Source organism: Neopsephotus bourkii, unplaced genomic scaffold, assembly GCF_033783945.1.
Source record: "Neopsephotus bourkii isolate Nb327-2 ecotype Australia unplaced genomic scaffold, CSIRO-AGI_Nbou_v1 NB_887, whole genome shotgun sequence".
NCBI lineage: Eukaryota > Metazoa > Chordata > Aves > Psittaciformes > Psittacidae > Neopsephotus > Neopsephotus bourkii.
In genome coordinates this window covers 515,805-536,610 of record NW_026901381.1, presented here as the reverse complement: position 1 = coordinate 536,610, position 20,806 = coordinate 515,805, and the positions used below count along the sequence as shown (strand labels likewise).

At 46.1% G+C, this 20,806-nt stretch overlaps 1 protein-coding gene across 4 annotated transcripts in view; it reads right to left on the bottom strand.

Annotated features, from left to right (window-relative positions):
* Positions 1 to 20,806, bottom strand: part of MGLL (monoglyceride lipase) — an 84,259-nt gene that overhangs the window by 27,084 nt on the left and 36,369 nt on the right. For all 4 annotated transcript variants that reach the window (XM_061357140.1, XM_061357143.1, XM_061357142.1 and 1 more), the window contains one exon: positions 4,899 to 5,005. In XM_061357140.1, the coding sequence (XP_061213124.1) occupies positions 4,899 to 5,005 (107 nt within the window). The remainder of the gene's footprint in view (positions 1 to 4,898; positions 5,006 to 20,806) is intronic.

Genomic DNA, 20,806 nt, shown 5'->3' with positions numbered 1-20,806 from the left:
TGTACCACACTTAATGTGGATCAAGGGTCAAAGAATCATTGAAGTGTTCCCTTATGTTCCTGTTGGTTTTGCTCTGTCATGAGCTTTCGCTCTAGCAGTTTTCAGAGCTACGTGCACAGATTTATGTCCATACACTTGTATCACAGTGAGACAGATTAATCATCCCTTAGCAGCTCTTTCTCCACTCCAAATGAAACATCATAAAAAGACTGAAAGACAGACAAGTCAAGATAATTTGAAGAACAAAAGGGCTCTTTTCCCCATGGGGAATGTACTTGCAAAGTTTGATCTGAAGCTTTAAAGAACTTCCTTCTGTGCTTGGCAATTCTAACGAACTATCAGTGGCAAATGCCCCCGCAGCAGTCCTCATCTGACAAACAGGAACAGGCCAGGAGTCTGTAGGTTGGAACCGTTAGCAAAGACATGAAAAGAAAGAGTTTTCCTGACTCTTGGAGAGCCGGGTTTTATGCAGAGGGAATACAGAGGGAGCAAGGGGAACTCAGCCTGACAACGGGGTTCCTCTTGCCCCTTGCAGTCCCCACTCCATGCTGGAAACTATAATAGCATTCCTACACACCTCACCCCAACCCCCCCAACACTAGTGTGTGGGAAACACTGGTTTTGCATGAGTGCAGATCTCTCTGCCTGCCAGCCATGGTACCCTGCCATGGGAGCTCTGTCTGCAGCATTCGGTACCTTCAGGACCTGTGTATATGCAAGGGACTGGGCAGCACTTTGAATTTCTCCTGGAAGAACACCTCCCACCATTTCAGAAAGAGCCTAGAAGAGGATGCACCAATCCAGGTACACAGCTAGTGCTATATTCCGTTTCCTAGCCCAGGAGAACATTGAAGGATGAACGTATCAGTAGCAGTGCAGTTGCTGCTATGGTTCAGGTAGTGCAACTACATGTGCAAGCAAATCAGCTCTATGTGAGCTCCCTCCTGCTGCAGCGGGCATGAATGAGGACAGGATCCATGGGGAGAACAGTCATTTTGCACTCCTGCAAATGCTAACTGGTTCATACCAGTAGCTACTTCCAGCAGTGCTATGGAAGATTTTCGTTCCCAGCGGTGTTCATGTATTATGCTGGAGGCCAGGAGCCCTTCTCTGGAACAAAACAAATAAACCTGCCCACAGCCTATTGCAAGCCTCCTGTCAGAGGAATGCAGGCAGGCAGTGCCATTCATTCCTATGTCCCTGCAGAAAAGCAGTTTAAACTTTCCCTGCCCTATTGAGGTAGACTCCATCGGAGGAAGCAGAAAGAGAACAGATTGCTGTGGGTAAGCAGTCCCACACCCAGCCCTGCTAACAGTGACCAAGGAGCAGTTGGGCTGCAAAGCAGCTGCAGACAGTGATTGCCAAGGCTTTCCCATCTCCATTCCTGGAGATGGCCCCGAAGCCTGTCTGATCGCATCATCGGGGAGCAGTGCTCTCCAGGAACATTCCCTCGTGCTGCTGTGCATGAGCTGTCACTTCTCACCCACAGCGCGACCCTAATTCCTGCTCTTATTAATGCTGACATCCTTCTTAGTCACTTCCCCCCTCCCAGTTTGCTCATGTTTAGTCCTTTTTAACCTTTCTGTGTAGATCAATCCTCCCCAGCACTATGAATAAATAAAAGCCTTCTGTTCTCATCAACAAAATGGTCTTTTAACAGTTGCAAGAACAACACAGCAATCACTTGGAAAAAGACCCAAACCAAAACCAGCTGATACTTGATGCATTTGAAACATCTCTGCTCCAGCTATTTTCTGCTTTTTGGGAGTAAGCATTTTGTTAAATAGGGGAAAACAGAGGAAATTAATGGGGAGCACAAGCAGCAGTAGGTATCTGAGAGGGACCTGCAAACTCATCCCAAACGTTCACCACACACAGAGTAGCAGCAGGGCTGCAGAAGAAAGCTGAACTTCAGCTAGAAACATCTAAAGCGTGTGAATAAGCTGTTTAGAGCTGCAACTTCTCCCTCTGCTTTGATCTGAGGTTACGCATCACTCAAGAGTGGGAAATTAAACAGCTTCAAAGAGGGTCAGAGAGTCAGAGGTCTCTGGGTACCAGGACAGGTAAAGGGTTTATTCCACTTGGAGAGAGCAGGAGATTGGGGGAGTGGTCCTCCAGCAAATCCAAGGGCTGGACACTGCTGCCAGGCTGAGGATATGTATTTCGCCTTCCTCATCTTCACATAAGACAGCCACAGAACCCTTAGGAGGCACCGGCTTCCATCTTTGTGGCACTTGCATCTTGGGAATGTTTTTGTAAGTGCTATTAGTTGTCATGTGCTTTTGAAGGTGAAATTGTGTTTGTTCTGAGTTCTGGCCATGGAATGCAAGCATAGAGAATAAGATCTCAGCAAACGAGATGTTATAGGAAGAGAGATGAGCATAGCTGGAACATCATGTGCTTTACCGACTCAAAATGTTTGGTATGAGAAAACAAAGCCATATTCTCCATTCTCATTTTCCTTGGCTCTCAGCTTTACAGATGCCTAAAAAGTACTGCATTATAACTACAGGAGCTGCAATCTGCCTGCGACTGACTGAAGAATCGCAATATCACTCCAGTTTGATGAATCTCCCACGGGTGTTCCTTCTCAGAGGGCTTTCCTAAATTGATTGCCAATAAGCACATGTATTTGTCTGCCTCTTTTCCCTGTCCTTGGAATGCTGCCATAATAAAATAATAGTAATCTAGAAAGGAAATGGAAAAAGCAAGATGGCATTTCAGAATACCCAGGGCTTGCAGAAATGCACAGCCCAGCAGCAGGAACTCTGCCTTCATGGGGCTGCATGCCAAGTAAACCCAGAAATGTTACCTGGGTACTAAAAAACACCATAGAAAAGGCCATAGGAAGAATGCTGTATTATGAAGAAATTCCATTTTTCTCTCTCATGGGACTGATATAAACCAAAGCAATTTAATAATATTAGATGTAAGAGGGCTTCTGGAATTAGATTTTCACTACAGCAGTGGAAAATGTCTAATACATATCTATGATGTCCAACAGTCTGGGGATTACTATGAAATACCCCAAAATTAAATGTACAAATCCTGATGTACAGAGAACTGAGCCGGTGACATCTTATACGGGGCAATACTAAGACACAAATTTGGGTGAATGCTGTTACTCTGTGTAGTGCCCACCTTCATGCTGGAGCCTGGCATAGCAGGAGATGGTGCAGAGCCCTGGGCAGGGTTTAAAACCAGGGCATAAGCACCTACAGGCTCAGTAATATAAATGGAAATGCTTTTTCCTTCTTTTGGCTGAAGCATAGACACAATATAAATGAGTCAAGTCACGCATACTACAGCCCTAGTAACTTCCTAACTCATTTGGGAAATCACGCTAGCCACGCTGTGGAACTGCATTCATAATCTCCTACATAATGTGCCTCTATTAGGAATTTTATCCATGACAACAGCAGAACCAGAACAAATGAGCAGGTCAGGAAAGCTACTCCAAGCTTGTGAGACTACGAGCTACTGTGAGAGATGGGGACCACAAAGCAAGTATTTTGATAACACAATTGGATAACTGATATCACCCAAAGATATCCAAAGGAAGGGATGCAAAGGGGAAGCAATAGATTTGGAATAGAGAAAATGGTGGAGGAAAGCTACAAACTTCCAAGTCTAATCTAAGGAAATTTGGCAATGGAGGTGTTTATGTCCTTAGCACTTGCTGGCATTGAGCTCAGGCTGTAACCTGTATTCCACCAAAGTTTATCCTCATTGCTCACCTCTTTAGGTGTAAAGACTATTTAACAGAGGCTAAAATCTTGTTAATTGTCTTTCTATCTCATAGTGAATCTAGGCTCAGTTGAATTAGCTCTTTGTGTAACACAGCTGTGTTTCCATTGTTCTGCTTTTGGGTTCCTCTTCACCCTCTCCCCATTGCTGGTGAAGAAAACCAAACTGATTTTGCAACCCAAACTAGGTTTCAGTGGGAGAAGGAAGTTGTTAACTGGCCTGAGCAACCAGATTTGTACTAAGTGAACTAATAAATCCAGCAACATCAGTCTATGGAAACATAACCATGAAATATTTATCCTTCTCTAGTTAAAAATATATTCAAGGAAAAAGAGAGCAACCAACTGTCTTATTATACAGCATAAAACATGCCTGAAAGGAACCTTCACCCCAAAGGCCCTTCTCCATCAACAGAAGAGGCATCCTCTGTATCAGATTCATGCGATAAACCCAATGTTTTATCATTCCTTCTAGGTTCGTTGCTTCAAATACTCTTATTTTACTCTACTTAAAACCTTTATCCCTCCCTCCTCTAAGGGAATGAGGGACTAAGGCACAACATTAAGCATGCACAGCGAGCAACCGGATTCTCTTGGGAGGCCCACAGTGGCTCTGAACAAATTGCTTGTGTGTCCTGGAGCTCAGTAACTCTTTCTACATATTGCCTCCGGTCTACTGAAAGCATCTCCTTCCTCATGGACTTTTTGCCACACAGACAAGTTTATATATATATATAAACTTGGTTTATATATATATATATAAATGAAAGCTATGGTGTCAGCCTCCCCTCTGGGATCATTTAGGACATTGACCATGAATCCAGCAGAAATACCTCCCAGTCCTACTTCCACAGCGGACAACACCTCTTCATCCCTTAAGGGATAGGTGAAAGAGAAACATGTACAGAGAGGTTAAAATAGCACCAGCAGTAATGTCAGGGACAAGGTTGAGGCAAACTCAAGGTAAACAGAAACAGCTTTTCACAGACTCAATTATCCAGCCCTTTACAAAGCAACAGATGATCCCTTTCTCATTTATGCCTAGCTGTAAATATTTCATTGACTCTTCTCTCACTGCTGAGTAGCTTTAATGGCATTTACTTCAGTAAAGGCCTGGGTTGCTGTAAATCAAGACTGTTTTAGGCTACTCACCATGGTCATGGGCAAAAACAAACAAGTTAAGTCCTGTCAGCTTCTGAGCCAAGTCATCATAGCGGCCACAGTGCTCCCCAGCGCCGTGAGCGATGAACACAAGGGCCCTAAATGGAGCATTAAGGTATAAATCATTAACTTGGCAATCAACCCACAAAGGCTTGCAGAGCTGCAAGAAAACCCAGCACATTCAATCCAGCAACAGCATTCAGACATCAGCAAATAGAAGGCAAGTATATAGTGGCTGAGGGGGGTTTGAACAGAAGGGGAATGGTTGACATCCTGAGCTACCATCGACCTGGTCCTCACCAGGTGGTAGCAGGACAGACCACATGGAAGTCAGCTTCTCATTGGACAGTCAGGCTCTTTCCCATTTGTTTGCCACCATGGTCTGCTGCACACTGAAGATGCAGATGGGCATCAGCATCAATCCTTGAGCTGGACAACTCAATCCTGGGCTTCAGGTTTCTACGCTGCTCCTACCTTGTAAGTGTGGCCATTGATTTCTTTGGGGATTGGTGTTTCCCTGTGGTTTCAAATACAAATACTGCCCTTAACTTTATAACCTGCAATGGTATCTAATGCTACAAGGCACTCTAAAAGACAGAATTTCAACTAAAGCAGAGAGAACCTTGGCTGGAGTTTGGATTTTATCTTCTGACCCCAATTCTGGTGATTTTACCATTCCAATTCCTGCCCTAAAGCAGTTTATTCCCTTTGATGATTAAAAGTGACTCTCACACAGCCACCATATGACTACACACAGGGATCATACAAACAGGCTCATAGTCACCTCCTTTTGATAAACACACAAATACTTATCTTTGAATCTGCAAAGATTCAGCTTTACCAACGATACTTTACTTTTACTGGAATAGCATCAAGTGTGAATGACTGAAGTTGAAGGAACTCTCCCAGTGTTTTTCCTGGGCACTGTATAGGATTAGACCAGCAGAAGCAGCGCTGAAGTTACAGAAGTTTGTTGAGTTCCATAGGTGACTATTTACAATCCAGCTTTAGCAGCAAAAACTTGACTTATTGGCTTTAAAGTACCCACTGTCACTGCAACACCAGCAACCACAAAACAGTTTGAAGGTTCCAAGTTGGACGTTTTCAGTACATTAACAATGAAATACTAAAGGAACTGACAACATTAATGGCAGCAGTTTACAGCTAGTGAATTCCTCAACTTTATTGGGACTGAGGTTTTGAACGCCTTCTTAGACGGTCTATTCACTGCAACAAACCCCTTTCATCTCAACATATTTAAACTTAAAGAAGGTGTTGGATGATGAAGAAAGTCCTGCTCTAAGTCTTTGATTAGTGCCTGCTTCAAAGTATTTGCTCACACTAGACAACTTGAAAGAGTATCCATCAGAACCAGAAGGATTTTGCAGAGCATGCTGCAAACACAACAGCAGCCCTGAAAAGATGCTCTGGTATCTGTCTAATCCTAATTAGCGAGGGCGAGGTTAGGTCATGTAGCACATGGAACTTGCTGTGCCTTACAAACGCTCTGTACTACTACTGAGGGTTCCAAAAAGTCAGTGTGGAGGAGTCTGTTCTTCCTGTGCCATTCCCTGGTTAATAGATTTGTCAGGTTATCAATGCACTTTGCCAGACAGTGTCTATTCTTATAGCTCCAAATACTGAAGAAATGGAGATGCTGCTCCTTCCACAGCGGAGAATATGAACTTGCTGCAGCAGAAGCATCATGGCTTTATGTGTCCCACCTCTCCCAGATGCAGGTAACCCTGCAGAGACACCACAGCCAGTGCTGGAAGGGTGAGCCTTTATCCTATGGACACCCCTGAAAACCAGAGGCACCATCCATTCTGCCTCCACCTAAAAGAAGTGACCTTGTACCTCAGCCCTGCTCCTGGGTCACCTAAAGGACATCACAGGCCCCCATTCAGGGGCTGGCAGATGTGCCAGACACCGAGAAGCACAGCAGCCAGGCTGTTAAACTAAGGCAGAAACTACAGCAACGTGAGAGAAAGCTTCTGTGCACCCATCACATTGATATCCAACAGACCCAGCCAGGCGAAGTCTCTCTGCGCATAGATCCTATTACCTGGCTCTTGACAGCTTCCCTGCTCAGTGTCTTACTGAAGCCCTCAGTTACTCTTCAGAGGACTAGGCACAGAGATTAAGGCACAGCCCGGCTGACTGAATACAGCCCTTCATTTCTCAGAGAAACATTATTTGAACGCATGCACTGAAATGCATCAAGTGAATGAAACCTGAAAGGAAGCTGGCAAAGAGATCTCTGCCAGAAAATCCTGGCTGTTATTTCATCCCCTCTGACAGCAAAGCCCTACTTTTGCTTTCATCCCACTGCTGCAGCACCATGACTTTGCCTGACAGCATCCTGCTAGATGCTCAGAGCCCTCATCTCCTTGGGAAGCCAGTGGGAACAGAAACAACCTTGGTGCTTCAGAGGGGCAAGGTGTTCACATAACCTCTCCTCTCCTCTAGCACAATTGCAGGTGTCACAGAACCCAGCCTTTGGACACCACAGGGGAGAAGCTTGGGTTATTACTGTCTGCAGAACACCTGAATAAGATTGCTGGGGCTGTTTGTGCCTTCAGAGCCCCATGTCAGAGGCTGTCAAGAAGATTTAGATGTTTCTGGAAGTTTTGCCCTATCAACAGCCAGAACCAAGGAGGAAAATCTCCAAGCTGTTACGCTGCAACAGAAGGAGCTCGTTTTGTTGTTCAATAAAAACATCTACACAGCTCTTCAGCTCCAGCTTTCGGGTCTGAGCACAGGGGCCATACACATTAAACACAAAAGCGTGGAAAACTGAAATGAGTGTGAGTAGCATCTGAGCAAGGATTGAAGGATTCGGTTCTTTCACCTGATCTCCATTTGCAGTTACAGAACAAGTCTGGATTTGGCAAACAGTACCTGAAGGGAGTATAACAAATACAGGGCTCATCAGATTCTCACTAGCAAGCTGGCAGGAAAGCACAAGGAGTGATGAGATGACTGACAGCCGTTCTTCGCTGTATGGAAACACTTCTGCAGACACCCCTCTGCTCTCAATGGCAGCCTGCTCCTTCCTACTGCAATGGCTGGGATAGCAGAGGATCAGAGTCTGCTTTCAATGAAGTCATGTGAAATTAATCCAGACTCTCTTCAGGCTTTAGGATGCTGCAGGCCTGCAGTGCCTCTGTGCGCGACCTCGGTGTTTAAACAAGGCTTGGGTATTGTCCATACAGCAAATTGATCCTGGGGAGAAACTTCTTCACCTCCAGCTCCTGCAATTGCACTCATAAAATCCTTGTAAATGGGTCCATCTCCAGTAGAAAACATCACACGGAGCCCTCAAAGCTTCCTCATGGAGACTGACCTGTGCCTGAACCTAAACTAACTCCGGTCTCTCCAACCGCATGCCGGGAAATGTGATGCATCTTCGGAAGCTTCAGCTGGCTTTAGCTGGTGGAACTGCAATTCCTGAACATCTCAATACAGCACTGCTCTGGCATCTGCTCAAGGAAGCACTTCATCATACCGCAGCATGGCTTCCCCACACTCAGCTGGCGTGTCTCCACACAAAGCCAAGGTGTGAGCTGAACATGAGTAAGCATCCACGTGCTTGCTCCTACCTAACCAGCACAACAGCAACTGAGGCTATTAAAGGAAACCGGTTTATGGACTGCTGTTTACAGAAACAACAGGCGGTTTTCACACATCCTGCCCTTCCCATAGCCTTCACCACCTCCTCCTCCTCCCTCCCTGCCACAGGTTTCTGCCTCCTGGTACTGCTCAGCTTGGGAAAGCAAAGATGCTATTTATTACAAGAAGACAGGGCAATATTTGTCTTCACTGTTCAAGTCAGCTTCTGGCTGTGTCTACTTACCTCCCATTAGAAGGTGATGGTATATGGAATCATAGAATGAGAATGGTTTATGTTGGAAGGGACCTTAAAGCTCATCCAGCTGGCCAGAAACACAGCTCAGGACTTGGATCCTTGCTGGGCATAAAGCCCATGTTCTTGCTTTATTTTCGACAGAAGTCATGTTGCAACTGAACTAAATGAGGAAGTTTGTGAGCGGGATGGTACGATTTCAACATCTCGTTGTGTTCTCTCTGGGGATCAGCACTGCTGTGGGACCCAGTAGGTGGTCTTTGATTGCCAGAAAATAACCTAAAACACTGAGACTAGACTGAAGAACTGAAGGCAACCTTCCTATGGCTGCATATACAAAAAATGCAGTCTTTTCTACCCCATTCAAAAGCATCGCTTCAGAACCATATTTAAGTACTTGCTTAACCTCAGGGAACTTTCTTCAACTCATGAAAGTGAGTAGGACTTACAAGGTATGAGAAGAAAGTTAGAAAAGGATTTATAAACGCTGTCCTGGGTAAAGACTGATTTAATCACACATGGAAGTGATTTCCTGAATCCAGCCCTTGCAACTGAAGATAATACCGTGTTATTCTATGTAAGACAACTGTGCTTTTCATTTGGTGTTATGTATGTTGTTACCAGAACCAGATCAGCTCTAACCAAGAACATCTGACTTGAGCACATTTCAATACCTGACACTGAATTCCTAAAGCAACTGGCAGGAAAGCTCCGGGTTAGTGAGGTGCCAGGAAAATGAGTGCCTCACTGGAAGGACCACATTTTGGTGTGCTGTTTGAGCTGATGCCGACATCAGCCCGTGTCTTTGAACCACAGTGAGCAATTAACCTTTACTTACCAGAAACATTTCACTGGGGGCATCTTTGGATGAGCAACTGGATAAGCTGCTTTTTAAGTTCTTACAAGTGTCATGCCATGTCTGTATATTTTGCTTTCCAAGTATATTATAATGGAAAATCAAGCAAAGGTATGCATTCATGTGTCAGATGGGTTAGTGTCCTCACTGCTGATGATTACTTATCTTTCACATAATAAGACTGTGTAGTAAGTGGCTTGTAACGTTGTTGAGCTTTAGCTGTCATTCCCATTTTCTACCTTTTGTATTTGGTTAAGGATTACACTTTTTATTAATAATAATAATAATAATTCATCTAATCATTTCCAAGAACATAAAGAAGAATGAATGGTTTTGTTCAATACTGGTCACCATTTCTCTGGAGGGCTCTTGAGCCTCTTGCTTTGGGTGTAAGACCTGAAGACTGGAAGAGGGATATCTCTGTATCTGCTTTTTGAGCCAGCTTTTGCACTCTTTTTCTCCTTCCTGAAGTGATTTGTGACTCAAAGCCACCCTGACAATACCTGGCCATGGGCAGGGGTTACAAACAGTTATAGCAATTGCTCTCGTGTTGTGCATGCTCCTGACCTATGCAGTGATCCAAGAATTCAGTCTGGTGATTCTGCTTAGACAGGAAGATTTATGGTGGGACAGGTGTGTCCCTTTGGCCATCCTTCAGTCTCCAGGAAATGTTACGTTCTTCTGAAGGTCCTTCTGACTTTGCTCCCAATTCCAAGCCATGTTTCAAGGAGGCTTTGCTTGTTCTCCTGCTCAGTTTCTTGGAGAAATGCATTCTTAGCCTCTGCTCTACTGGCCCATCGCTTTGCCATGTCGGTCCATGGTCTCGGTAGCTGCCCATCTAAAAGGGCTACTGTCAGCTTAAGCAACATCCTACTGCCTAACACCATAAAGACTTAGGGCTCAGCCTTAAAATCTGTGCTTGCTTCTGTAAGCAACCCTCTTGCAACGTGTCTGCAAGCCTGGCCTCATCGTACACCTCAAAATCACACTCCCCCAGCAGCACAGAGTTAGGAGGACACTTGAGAACTGCCACGACTTCAGGAGTAGCAGGGGGAAGTTATTCAGCAACACCAGAAAGCGAAGGCACCATAAATCAGTGGGGCAGGGACAGACCTGTATTACCATACAGATATATTTCAAACCAAAGAGTTCAACAGGATCCAGCTAGAACCAGCACAAACCACTGTGGAGAAACAGCTTACACTGATTTATTGTGGCTCTTCGGAAAGCAAACCCTCGCTGAGAATAACTCATGAGTGGTCTAATACAGGGAAAAGGGATGAAGGAAACTTCAGGTGGGGGTGGGAGGGAAGGAATTATTGGAACCTTGCAACCACATAGCTCTGGACAAATCTCTGCAGGGCTAGCGTTTTACAGCAGCTGTGTTTTGTTTCAAGGAAGCTTTGAAGTAGTATTTTAGGGGACACAAGGCTGAGATCAGAGGTGAAACGCATGGTGTGTAGCTTAAAATTCATGGGCCGGATCTTCCCACCTCTTTCTTGGTTAAAACTGAAGAGAGGGGATTCTAGGGTTACACAGACCGCCTTGGGGAGCCACTCCTCCACTTTGATATAAGAGATGGGATATTCCTTGGCAGAACTGACTGCCAGAGCTGCTGCTCTACAAGGCAGACGAGCACTCCAGAGACGCGGGCAGCTCAGGGGTTGATGCTGTGATTTCCTCTTGCTGCTGCCCTTTTACAGAGCACAGGCATCCTTGAAAGAGGAATTGTGACTCCTGTTTCCAAAGAGGCAAGGTGCAGGCATTGCTGCACATACATGGCTGAGGAAGGGATGCCTTGGGGGGAGCCCAGCAGAATTGGCTGGAATAAGGCTGGAAATGGGCATCCCCGTTCTGTTCTCTGCTCTGCTTCAGCCCTTCCTCTGTACAAGTGCTATAAAAGACATAAACCAGAGGTCACATCTCCCAAGGGGAGCTACAAGGATGAAAGCACAAAGCATTCTTTCCAAGAAGACTGTGAAAAGCGTTATCTAAGTAGAAAACATCAGCTGCAAAATTCAAGTCTATCGAAAATCACAGCCAACATTTTTAGGTTGGCTTTAAGCTGTGGAGGAAGGATGCTCAAAAAAGCAATTGGGGGTGTTGGTTGATGAGAAGCTCAACATGACCCAGCAGTGTGTGCTTGCAGCCCAGAAACCAGCCGTGCAACCCAAGTACTGTGATCAGGCATTATTGCCTTACGTGGGCAAACCTTCACTAGCTGGGGGAAGAGCTGTGAATAAGTAAGGATCAAGAATGGGGCTGACACCTTACCTGGTCTCTGAACTCGGGATGGTGTGAGATTATTACTTTTTAATACAGCACTGACTGTGCAATTCCCAGTTGTATGGCAATGGTTTAAAGCAAAACATAAAACTTCAGTGCCCTGGAATACTTGGACCTGGTAGCACTGTTTGGAACCAGGCAATTCCACCCATCATGTGGATCTCTTGATTACTTCCTGCACTGACTCAATTACCCCTCCTTGCTTTTACCAGCCTGAGCCAATTTTGTCTGTGCTGGCAGAGATCTTAATTGCCCATCCTTAAACTGAGGAACTCAGGAGAAGTTCAGATGTCACAGATAACATCAGCTGATCTTTTTCTCTGTGATTTTCCAAAAGCCAGGGTGGAATTACCCCAGGAACTCAGAGGCAGAACCGCAAGGATTGATTTCTTAATCATAAAGCACTTTATGTATATTTCAGCATGCTTTGAAATTAAGCACATTAGTTTCTAATGAATAATCCTATCTTGGCACATCCCAGAGCTGCGCTTCAGCCCTGCCCAGCTATGAGAGGAGCCTTTGCAGCGAGAGGCTTTACTGGCTCTGTCAAAATCAATCTCAGCAGCTCCTCCTCTGGGAAATCAGGAATGCCACTGGCAAAGCGTTTGCCAAGGCTTGGAGCATGTTCCAATTAATTTAATATTCCACGTTTGCTGAGGACCTGAGATGGGAGAGAAAGTTGAATGTAAGCAGTTAAACGTGAGACACAGGGATCTTGCTAGGCGGCAATGGCTGCTGTGTGTGCTTTAAAGGCTGAAACATTTATTCATGTTTTGAAGCAAAGCAGCTTTGAACCGAGGCTGATGCGCAATGGTTTACCTACAGATGACTTAGAAGTTGACCAATACACAGAGACTTCAACATACCCCTGCCCAAGGCAGGTTTCTGTTATCTCTTCGCTACACTGAGCTCTCCAAAGACCCCAGCTACAGCAGGCTTGCTTCCTAAAGTGTTCCTTCATTTCCAACCCCGAGGCAGCTTCACCTCTGGCAGAGGGGGCTGCCACGCTAATGTGAGTAAGAAAGTCACTGCCATGAGTTTTAAACAGTGTCTTGTTGGTTTGCTCTCAAAAAGGATTAGATGAATAGCTTTATACTCCAAAAGGTGAATGGGGACCTGACCAGCTTGGGTTGCAAGTATTAAAATAAGGATGAGTGGTAGCAATTAAATAAAAGAGTACTTAGTTCGATAAATCCTTGGCTGCAATCACTGTAGGTAGAGGCAAAGAAAGCTAAAGGCATGTGGGATGCCTTTTCTGCAGAAAAGCTTAAAATAGAAGAGGAAATCAATACTCATTTACAGTATCTGGCAGTCACTGAACCAAAACATACATGTACACCTACAGCAGAGCAGAAATAACAACATTTATTTAAACCACAAGCTGTTATTCTGCTGCAGGAACGCTGGGTTTTATGTGGAGCACTTCACCAGGAGCTGAGGAGAACCACGTATTTCTGACCCTATTGGAAGAGCCTCAGCAATACCAAGAGCAAATACTTTCAATACCACTGTTATTAACCCTTCCGCTGCCAGGCTGGCTCTGACTCCTCCAATTGCAGAGTCAGAGGTGATGCCTGAGCCAGCAGCAGCAAAGTGGTTCTGTCTTTCCTCCCAGGTTTCTCTTCTGCCAACTTACAGGACACCATTTGTTGGATCACATGCGAGGGGTGCATCTTTCATCTTCATCAAAGCAACACCAGGGCCACTCACAGCATCAGGGACACAGAGCTCCCAGATGGGGACTGAACCATTGCATGTGCCTGGGAGCTGGTGGGTGCATGGGGTAGCAGAGGTTTGATTCGTGCCTGCAGAGCATCAGGGTGGTTTGCACAAGGGCATGCTGGAAAGTGCCCTGGGCTTAGCAAAAGCTAAACAATCCTTGATGCTACATTCAGCTGTGCTGAGGGATCCGACCATCGCTCCTAAAGCAACAGAACACGCACAGCAGGAAGCAGACCTTTGATGGTCAGAACCTTTAAATGACACTTCAAAAGAGAGATGTGCATGTATGTGTGAGAATGAGACTGTGCTTTATATGATCCCAGACTGGTCTGGGGTAGAAGGGACCTTATAGCTCACGCAGTTCCATCCCCCTGCCACAGGCAGGGACACCTTCCACTAGAGCAGGTTGCTCCCAGCTCCATTCAGTCTGCCCTTGAACGCTGCCAGGGATGGGGCACTGAGGTTTAGAGGAAGGTTTAGGGGAAGGAGCAGTGTTTAACACATCACCATTTACTGAAAGTGAAATGAAAGATGAACAAAGAGCTGCTTATGTTTTTTCCCATTCCCCAGCTCAGAGAAACGTGACCAGTAAATGAACAGCATAAATAATTACAACAGCTGGCTTTCGTACAACACCCCTCATTCACAAACCCGGAGTGCTTTACCAAGGGTGCAAGTAGGCTTGTTGTAGAGTCACAGAGCGCAACAGTGAGTGGGAGCTCAAGAGGTCCTCTGATCCATTACCCTGTTGCAAGCAAGGATCAACCCTTCCTGCCACTGCCACATGAAGAGGTAAAACGCCTGGCCCATGGCCACACAGCATGTCAGAGGCAAGGATGGACACGCAGTGTGAGCCAAAACCTGATCCTACAGCACTCATCAGGGGTTTAACAACAGTCAAAACACTACTGCGGGTTGTGAGCTCCAGCCCTGTGCTGCACGCATGGGGCCACAGTAAACCTGGAAAGAAACAGTCCACTTTTAAACAGCTTTGTGTCCTCATGGCCCTGTGGGCAGCCGATAACAGCAGAGAAGATGTGCTGTGCTCTTCAGGACAACTGCGTCGAGAGGCTCAGTGCTTCCCAGCTAAACTCATTTGTGGAGGGGCAGAGGATGACTGAACGCTGATCGCTCCAATATCCTTTTAATAAAAGGAGATTATGAATGCTGCTCAGCAGACAGGTTCTAATACTCCAAATACTACAGATGAACCCTGCCACAAAATTGAGAAACACAAAGAAAAAGCTCAGCCATTGAGTCAGCTGGAGGTTACCTCTTCAGCAATTTAATTACTTGCTGCTTCCCCATCACTCCTCATGCACTGAGCCCAGCGAGCTGTGCCACTGCGGAGTCCTAGCAGTTGACAGCTGGATTTGAAACCTCCTTGAGATGGGTTTGAGAAATAAAGGTAAAAAGATGGTGTTGGAGCATCGTAAAAAGAAGCTCCCACTGCCAGCTGAGGAACCGGCGAACCTGCTGCCACTGCTGGCTCTAAGGAAAGGGCCAAGATTGAAGCTTTGTTACCCTGCTCCGCAAGCTTGAACAAGGCAGAAAGAAAGCATATGGAACAAGCCTTTTTTATCACCGGTCAGGGAGATGGCTGGCAAACAGCACTGCTCCTCCTTGCCTTCCAAATCTATGGCAGTTTGTGTGTTTTCTCCTTCCCCATCTATAGACAACACTGGAGCAAATGATTACTGCACTGTTACGGCTGAATGTTTGGCTTTAGCCCAGTTGTCAATATTCTGTTTCCTTTTCCCCCCTCTCTGTGTTTTCTTTTCCTTGAACAGATTGCTGCTGAGCCCATTCAGTTCTTGCTGCTGAGCCCATTCGCTTGGAGCTGAACAGCAGAGAACAGCTACACTTTCAGTTTAGGTTTCAGTTTCAAACGTTGAGCGCTCTTCAGCCATCAAAACCTCAGGGAATAACTCACTTCTTCTGACAGCTTTCATCCAGGGACTCCAGACCCAGTTTATACCACTTGCCTGGACGGTTACACCCAATTTTAGGTGAGGAAACAGAAGCATGGAGAAGTTAAGGGTCTGATTCTGTAAATCACTTCTCATTGAGTCACTGCCCAGTGACTGTCTCAACCATGTGTTTTGCCTGTTCTCTGCTCCTCATTGACTTCTTTATTCTGTTTCCTGACACTGATTTTCTACGTCTAGCAAGATGCCTTTGCCATCCCTTCTTATGGGAGCATTCAGGGGCTCCCATCATTGAAACAGAATGAAGATAGCTCCTGGCTGGAGAGCAAGTGCTTGTAATGCAGAAGGGGAGTCTCCTTCATTCCAGTGCAAGTACTCCTGAAGTCTGGTGTTACTCAACGTCTTGGGACATTGAAAACAGCTACATGGCTGCTACTGCAAAAGTAATGAATCCCTTTGGACACAAACATACTGCACCCATCTAGGAGAAACAAACACATCCCCAAGTGATGACCCATCCTCTCCTGCCCAGTGAGGCTGCCCAGCACTAAGATGCCTTCCTGACACCACCACCCACTGACCCAGCTGCTTTAGAAGATGTTTATGGCTGGGACTAGCCCAAGGTTGGTAATTGGGATTGGTATTTTTCTTCCAGTTAACGTAGGTGAAATGCTATTGGCCTGCAAGAAAAATCCCTAGGAGAGAGACAGTTTTAATGATGTCTGAAACCTTTACTTGGTGCTGCTAATTTCCTTCCTATAGGATAACAGAACTGATACAGCGTCAGAATGTCTGTGCTGGAAAAGTGGAGGGCAGGGATGTTTGGGTACAGCTAATGATATAACTGGGGTGTGATGAGGTAAAGGACCTGCCTAAGCTTATCTTAAGGACTCTCCTGGGCAGGATGCAATACTATCTCCTTGGATACTTAGGAGAATCAGCCATTTGCTGTCAGGGTTGTGTCACATCTCTTGGATAAGGGACAATGGGAGGTTCAAAATACCCATGGCTTCCATTCAAGTGGAAGCACATCAGGACAATGGCATGCCTGAACCTAGGGAAGGCAGCTCAGCCAAATGCGTCTGCAGGGACAGCTCTTAGAACAATGCAATTTCCCTAGAAGAACAAAGAGATCAGATGCTTGCCCTGGCTCTGAAGAGCACAAAGCCACAGCAGCTTGAAGGGAACTTGCAAGGAAACACAGGCCAACAGGCATCTAGAAAATGGCCCTCTTCTCACTCTACCAGCCAACCCTTGTAGATGCATTCATGATGATCTAAAGGAGCTGCTGTGTGTTCCCAAGGAGCGTTCAGGAGTGCCAGGAGCTGTGTGCAGCTGGCTTCATTATTTTGACTAGACCTGCACGGTTCTTGTGCTGCTGAAGTGACGCGCTCCTGCAGCTGGAACCTGATAAGGTTGATGAGTTTGTCTGCTCTTGTGTCACCGTCAGCAAATAACTGCTTCAAGAGGGCTCCCAGTCTGAGGAGCTGAAGAAAACTGAAGTGCCAGGGTCTGAGAGGAGAGCAGGGCTCAAGATAAAGAGACCTGGAGGGACAGGCAGGGCTCTAGCTGCTGAGCATCCAGCCTGGGGATCCGTCAGGTCATGGTGCGAAGGCAGCACACTTGTAATCCCATGAACTATTTCCATGAGGGAAGCAAGGTTTGCTTCACCTTCAGTCTATGGCAGAAACAGGACCCAAACTGGAGTTTTCCAACACAACCTCAAGACCATTTTCCTTTTTTCCTCCTGTTTGTACCGTTGCTATTGACTGTATTGGACAGCACTGCTTCCAGGAGCTCATCAGGTGGCACACAGAGAACCACAACTGATTTTACCTCCTGCTGCCTCAGCACCAGGATGAAATTTTACTGCTTTTGAGATTCACAGCTCCTAAAGCCACCTTGTCCCCACACACCAATGCCACCAAGTTGTGCACTGTGCTCAGGAGCTGGTCCTAACAAGGCAATGACAGTTTAATTACAAGTGCCCTTTGTTATCTGCCTTTTTCCCTGGGTTCTGTGGAATAAAAGGCAGATTTGCTTCTGCTGCACATTCCTGTGGGGACTGAATAAAAATAATCCTCCTAAAAAAGCCTGTTGGAAGTACCTTCAGCAAGAACCAAAGCTGCTCTCCTGCCTGTCAGCGCTCCTCTTGTGTGAAGCTGGTTTGCTAATTTGCCCATCCTCTGGAAACGCATAAGAAATCACAAAAGGATGCCCCATTCACAGTGAACAAGGCAGTCACATGGAGCAAAGAGAACAAGGCGTCACAGGAACGCATACACGCTGATGAATAGAAGAGGGGCTTTAGAAACTGAGGGGCAATAGCAACACAAGCAAAGCCTGGGGTGTCAGACTGACAATGGCCATTGTTCCCCTTTGCACTGGGTACGATGTGACCAGACACACACAGAGGAGCTGGGTTCATCCTACCACAAACGGTGCTGACATAAGTCACTTCCCACCACATAAATCTCTGCTCCTGGGCGTTAGGTTGGAGTTGACCTCATTAGCACAAGCCAAAAGTGTTCTTCAAGAGACACACTGGGTTAGAAACTCTTTTAAGTATTCCTAGAGATGAACACCACACGCTGTAATTAAAGACGTTATAATTAGTGGCTTGATTCCCTTTGCTTTGACTTCACTTTGGTTCATTTCTTTATTTACTTCTGCATTTTGGAAGGGGCTGGAAGTCAAATTCAGCTTTGTCATCTGCTCCCGCTGGGAGCTGTGCTGTTCTCCTGGAGCTGCCACGGAAATGCTGGCAATGAGGTGCCAGAATCAGCAAGCAATATCCACGATTGAAGGGCCAGGTCAAACATAAAGGCAGTTTGCATTTCTGCACCACAGGCAGTTCTGCAAAGTCCTTGGGGGAGAAAGAAATATGTTTTCTCCTTCTTGGCTTGCCCTTTCATTGCTAACAAGTCAGAACGAATGACAGGCATCTTTCAGAGTAAAACAAAGGTAAAAAGTGAATAGGAAAGCTTTTTGCTTGGTGAATGTTGTATTTTTAATCACACTTGTCAGGTGGAGAACAGAAAGAACCCCTCCAAAGCCACTGTTTACCCACACAATTGCAGCTCTGTTCACTTACACCATGTCTGAAGTTGAGCCAACCCGTTGTAGTGCACGTTAATGATTAACCAGGAACACATGTGTGACCCACACGTGTCTTGGCAGCTTCCTCAGGCAGACCACTCCAGTTGAAATCATCTAACTACACCTAGAGACCACTGCATGGAGACAGACAAGCGTCATGCTAACTAGCCTGGCAATGATTTCTGTGTGATAGACAAGGAAGCTCAGATACATCTGTCTGGATGTCTGGAACCCACATCTTCAAAAGCATCCTCTAACTACAAGTGTCTCAAGCTTCAAGTGTCCAGCCTAGAGTGGCTGACCTACAGGGAGGGCTGAGCATCACTTTATCTGAAGTCAGTGGTGGCTGCAGGCTATTAGCACCTTTGGAATAAACTACTCTGGGTCAATAAATCTCACTGGGTTTAACTGAGGTCGAGCAAACGGGCTGAAAGTGCCCCAGAACAGTTTGTGCTTATCTAGGCAGCACCAGGAAGAGCTGAAGCATCCAGAAAGGCTATGGGGCTACGGAACAGAGTAGAAAAGGAGGTCATCTCTGAACTTCTCCAGGCCCTTGAGGGGCCTCAAAGGAAATGTCTTGACTTCTCCTCCCAACTTTCCTTCCCCTTCCTCATCCCACCTCTATTCTTAGCAGCTTTGTCTGAGAGCTGGAAATAGAGCAATGGTTTCTTAATTCCTCACCTCCCGTTACCTCATATTTTGGGTCAGACCACTCAGGGTGGTGGCAGAGGTTTTAACCTCACATGGAGCTGTTCGTATTTACACAAAGACTGCTTTCCCATTAAGTAGGCTTTCCTTGGCTACTGGGACATTGGCTATAGGCATGAGATCAGTCTGATTTGGTACCAAAGATTGACCTCCTCCTAACAACATTACAGGGTCCTGAAAATGCCCAGATCTTCAGCTCAGCACTCACCAGTGCGCAATCAGTGCCCGTTACCTGTTCTGATGCTCCACAAATCCTGTTGTTGGCACAACACACAAACCAGAACTCACTGCTCTTCCTTCCCTGCTGCATTCAACAGGACCAGTGAATTATACCTCAAGATGAAACTGGCTCAACAAGACGGGCAGCTTGCAGGGCTGATGGCCAGGGGAGTCTCACCTGCATTGCTGCCAGCAGGCAGCAATAGGAGATACCCAGTCCCCAGCTCTGCTGTTGGGAGTCAGTTCCCATTGCAAAAACAAGTGGAAAACACTGGTGCCCTCCTTCCTTAGTCCCATTACTACCTACTCTATCTACCCCATCTAATCATCATGACATCTGAGTGCCTTTGTGTGTCAGCTTCCTGTGAAGTAATCACCTAAATCCCTCTTGGAAACAAAGCAGACCCTGCTGAGGAACTCACAATAGGTGCCTTTCACTCGCAGGACAACCTTGGCCTCGGTGGCACTTACAACAAAGCTTCCATATGTGCACCAGCATGGGCTGATCAGTCAGATCAACCCCACACAGCATCAGAGCCTGGATATTTGTGAGCACAGAGCAGAAGAGCCTCACGAAATTCCCCATCTTCCTGGCCAATTGTTCAGACAAGATAAAACTGGAAATGCTCCAGCACATACAGCACATATACATCCCTGTGGGTTGGTGCCACAGCCTTCACCCGTCCCTATGGGTCGGTGCCCCGGCCTTCACCTCCACCATGGGTCAGTGCCACAGCCTTCACCCAGCCTTGTGGGTCTGTTTGGGGCAATAAAAGAGAAGCCCCAGCTCTGAGGGGTGATGTCTGTTGGTTGGCCCCATTCTCAGAGCCTCCCCAGCCATTGTTTGCTCTTCAACCCCAGGCCAGGGCTACTTCTTCATTTTCCCAGTGGCAGGTATCCTGTTTTTCCCCTCCGTGGGGCAGGGATCAAGGATGATAAGTTCTGTTCTAACAGGAGACAAGGAAGCGATAACATTTGGGCACCTACAGTGAAGAGGTATTTCTGTGCCCTGACTGTGATTAGATACAGAATGGATCAATGAATGATCTCACTGTTTGACTGTTATAGCATCATTCATTAGCGCTAAGATTTCAAGCTGAATCAACAATTGAGTTAGGAGATTGAAAGAATCATCTTCGGTATTTGAAATAACTGGTAACAGGCCTGTGAAAGTCCCCTGAGATGTCTCTCTTTCTCTCCCTATATATATATAGAT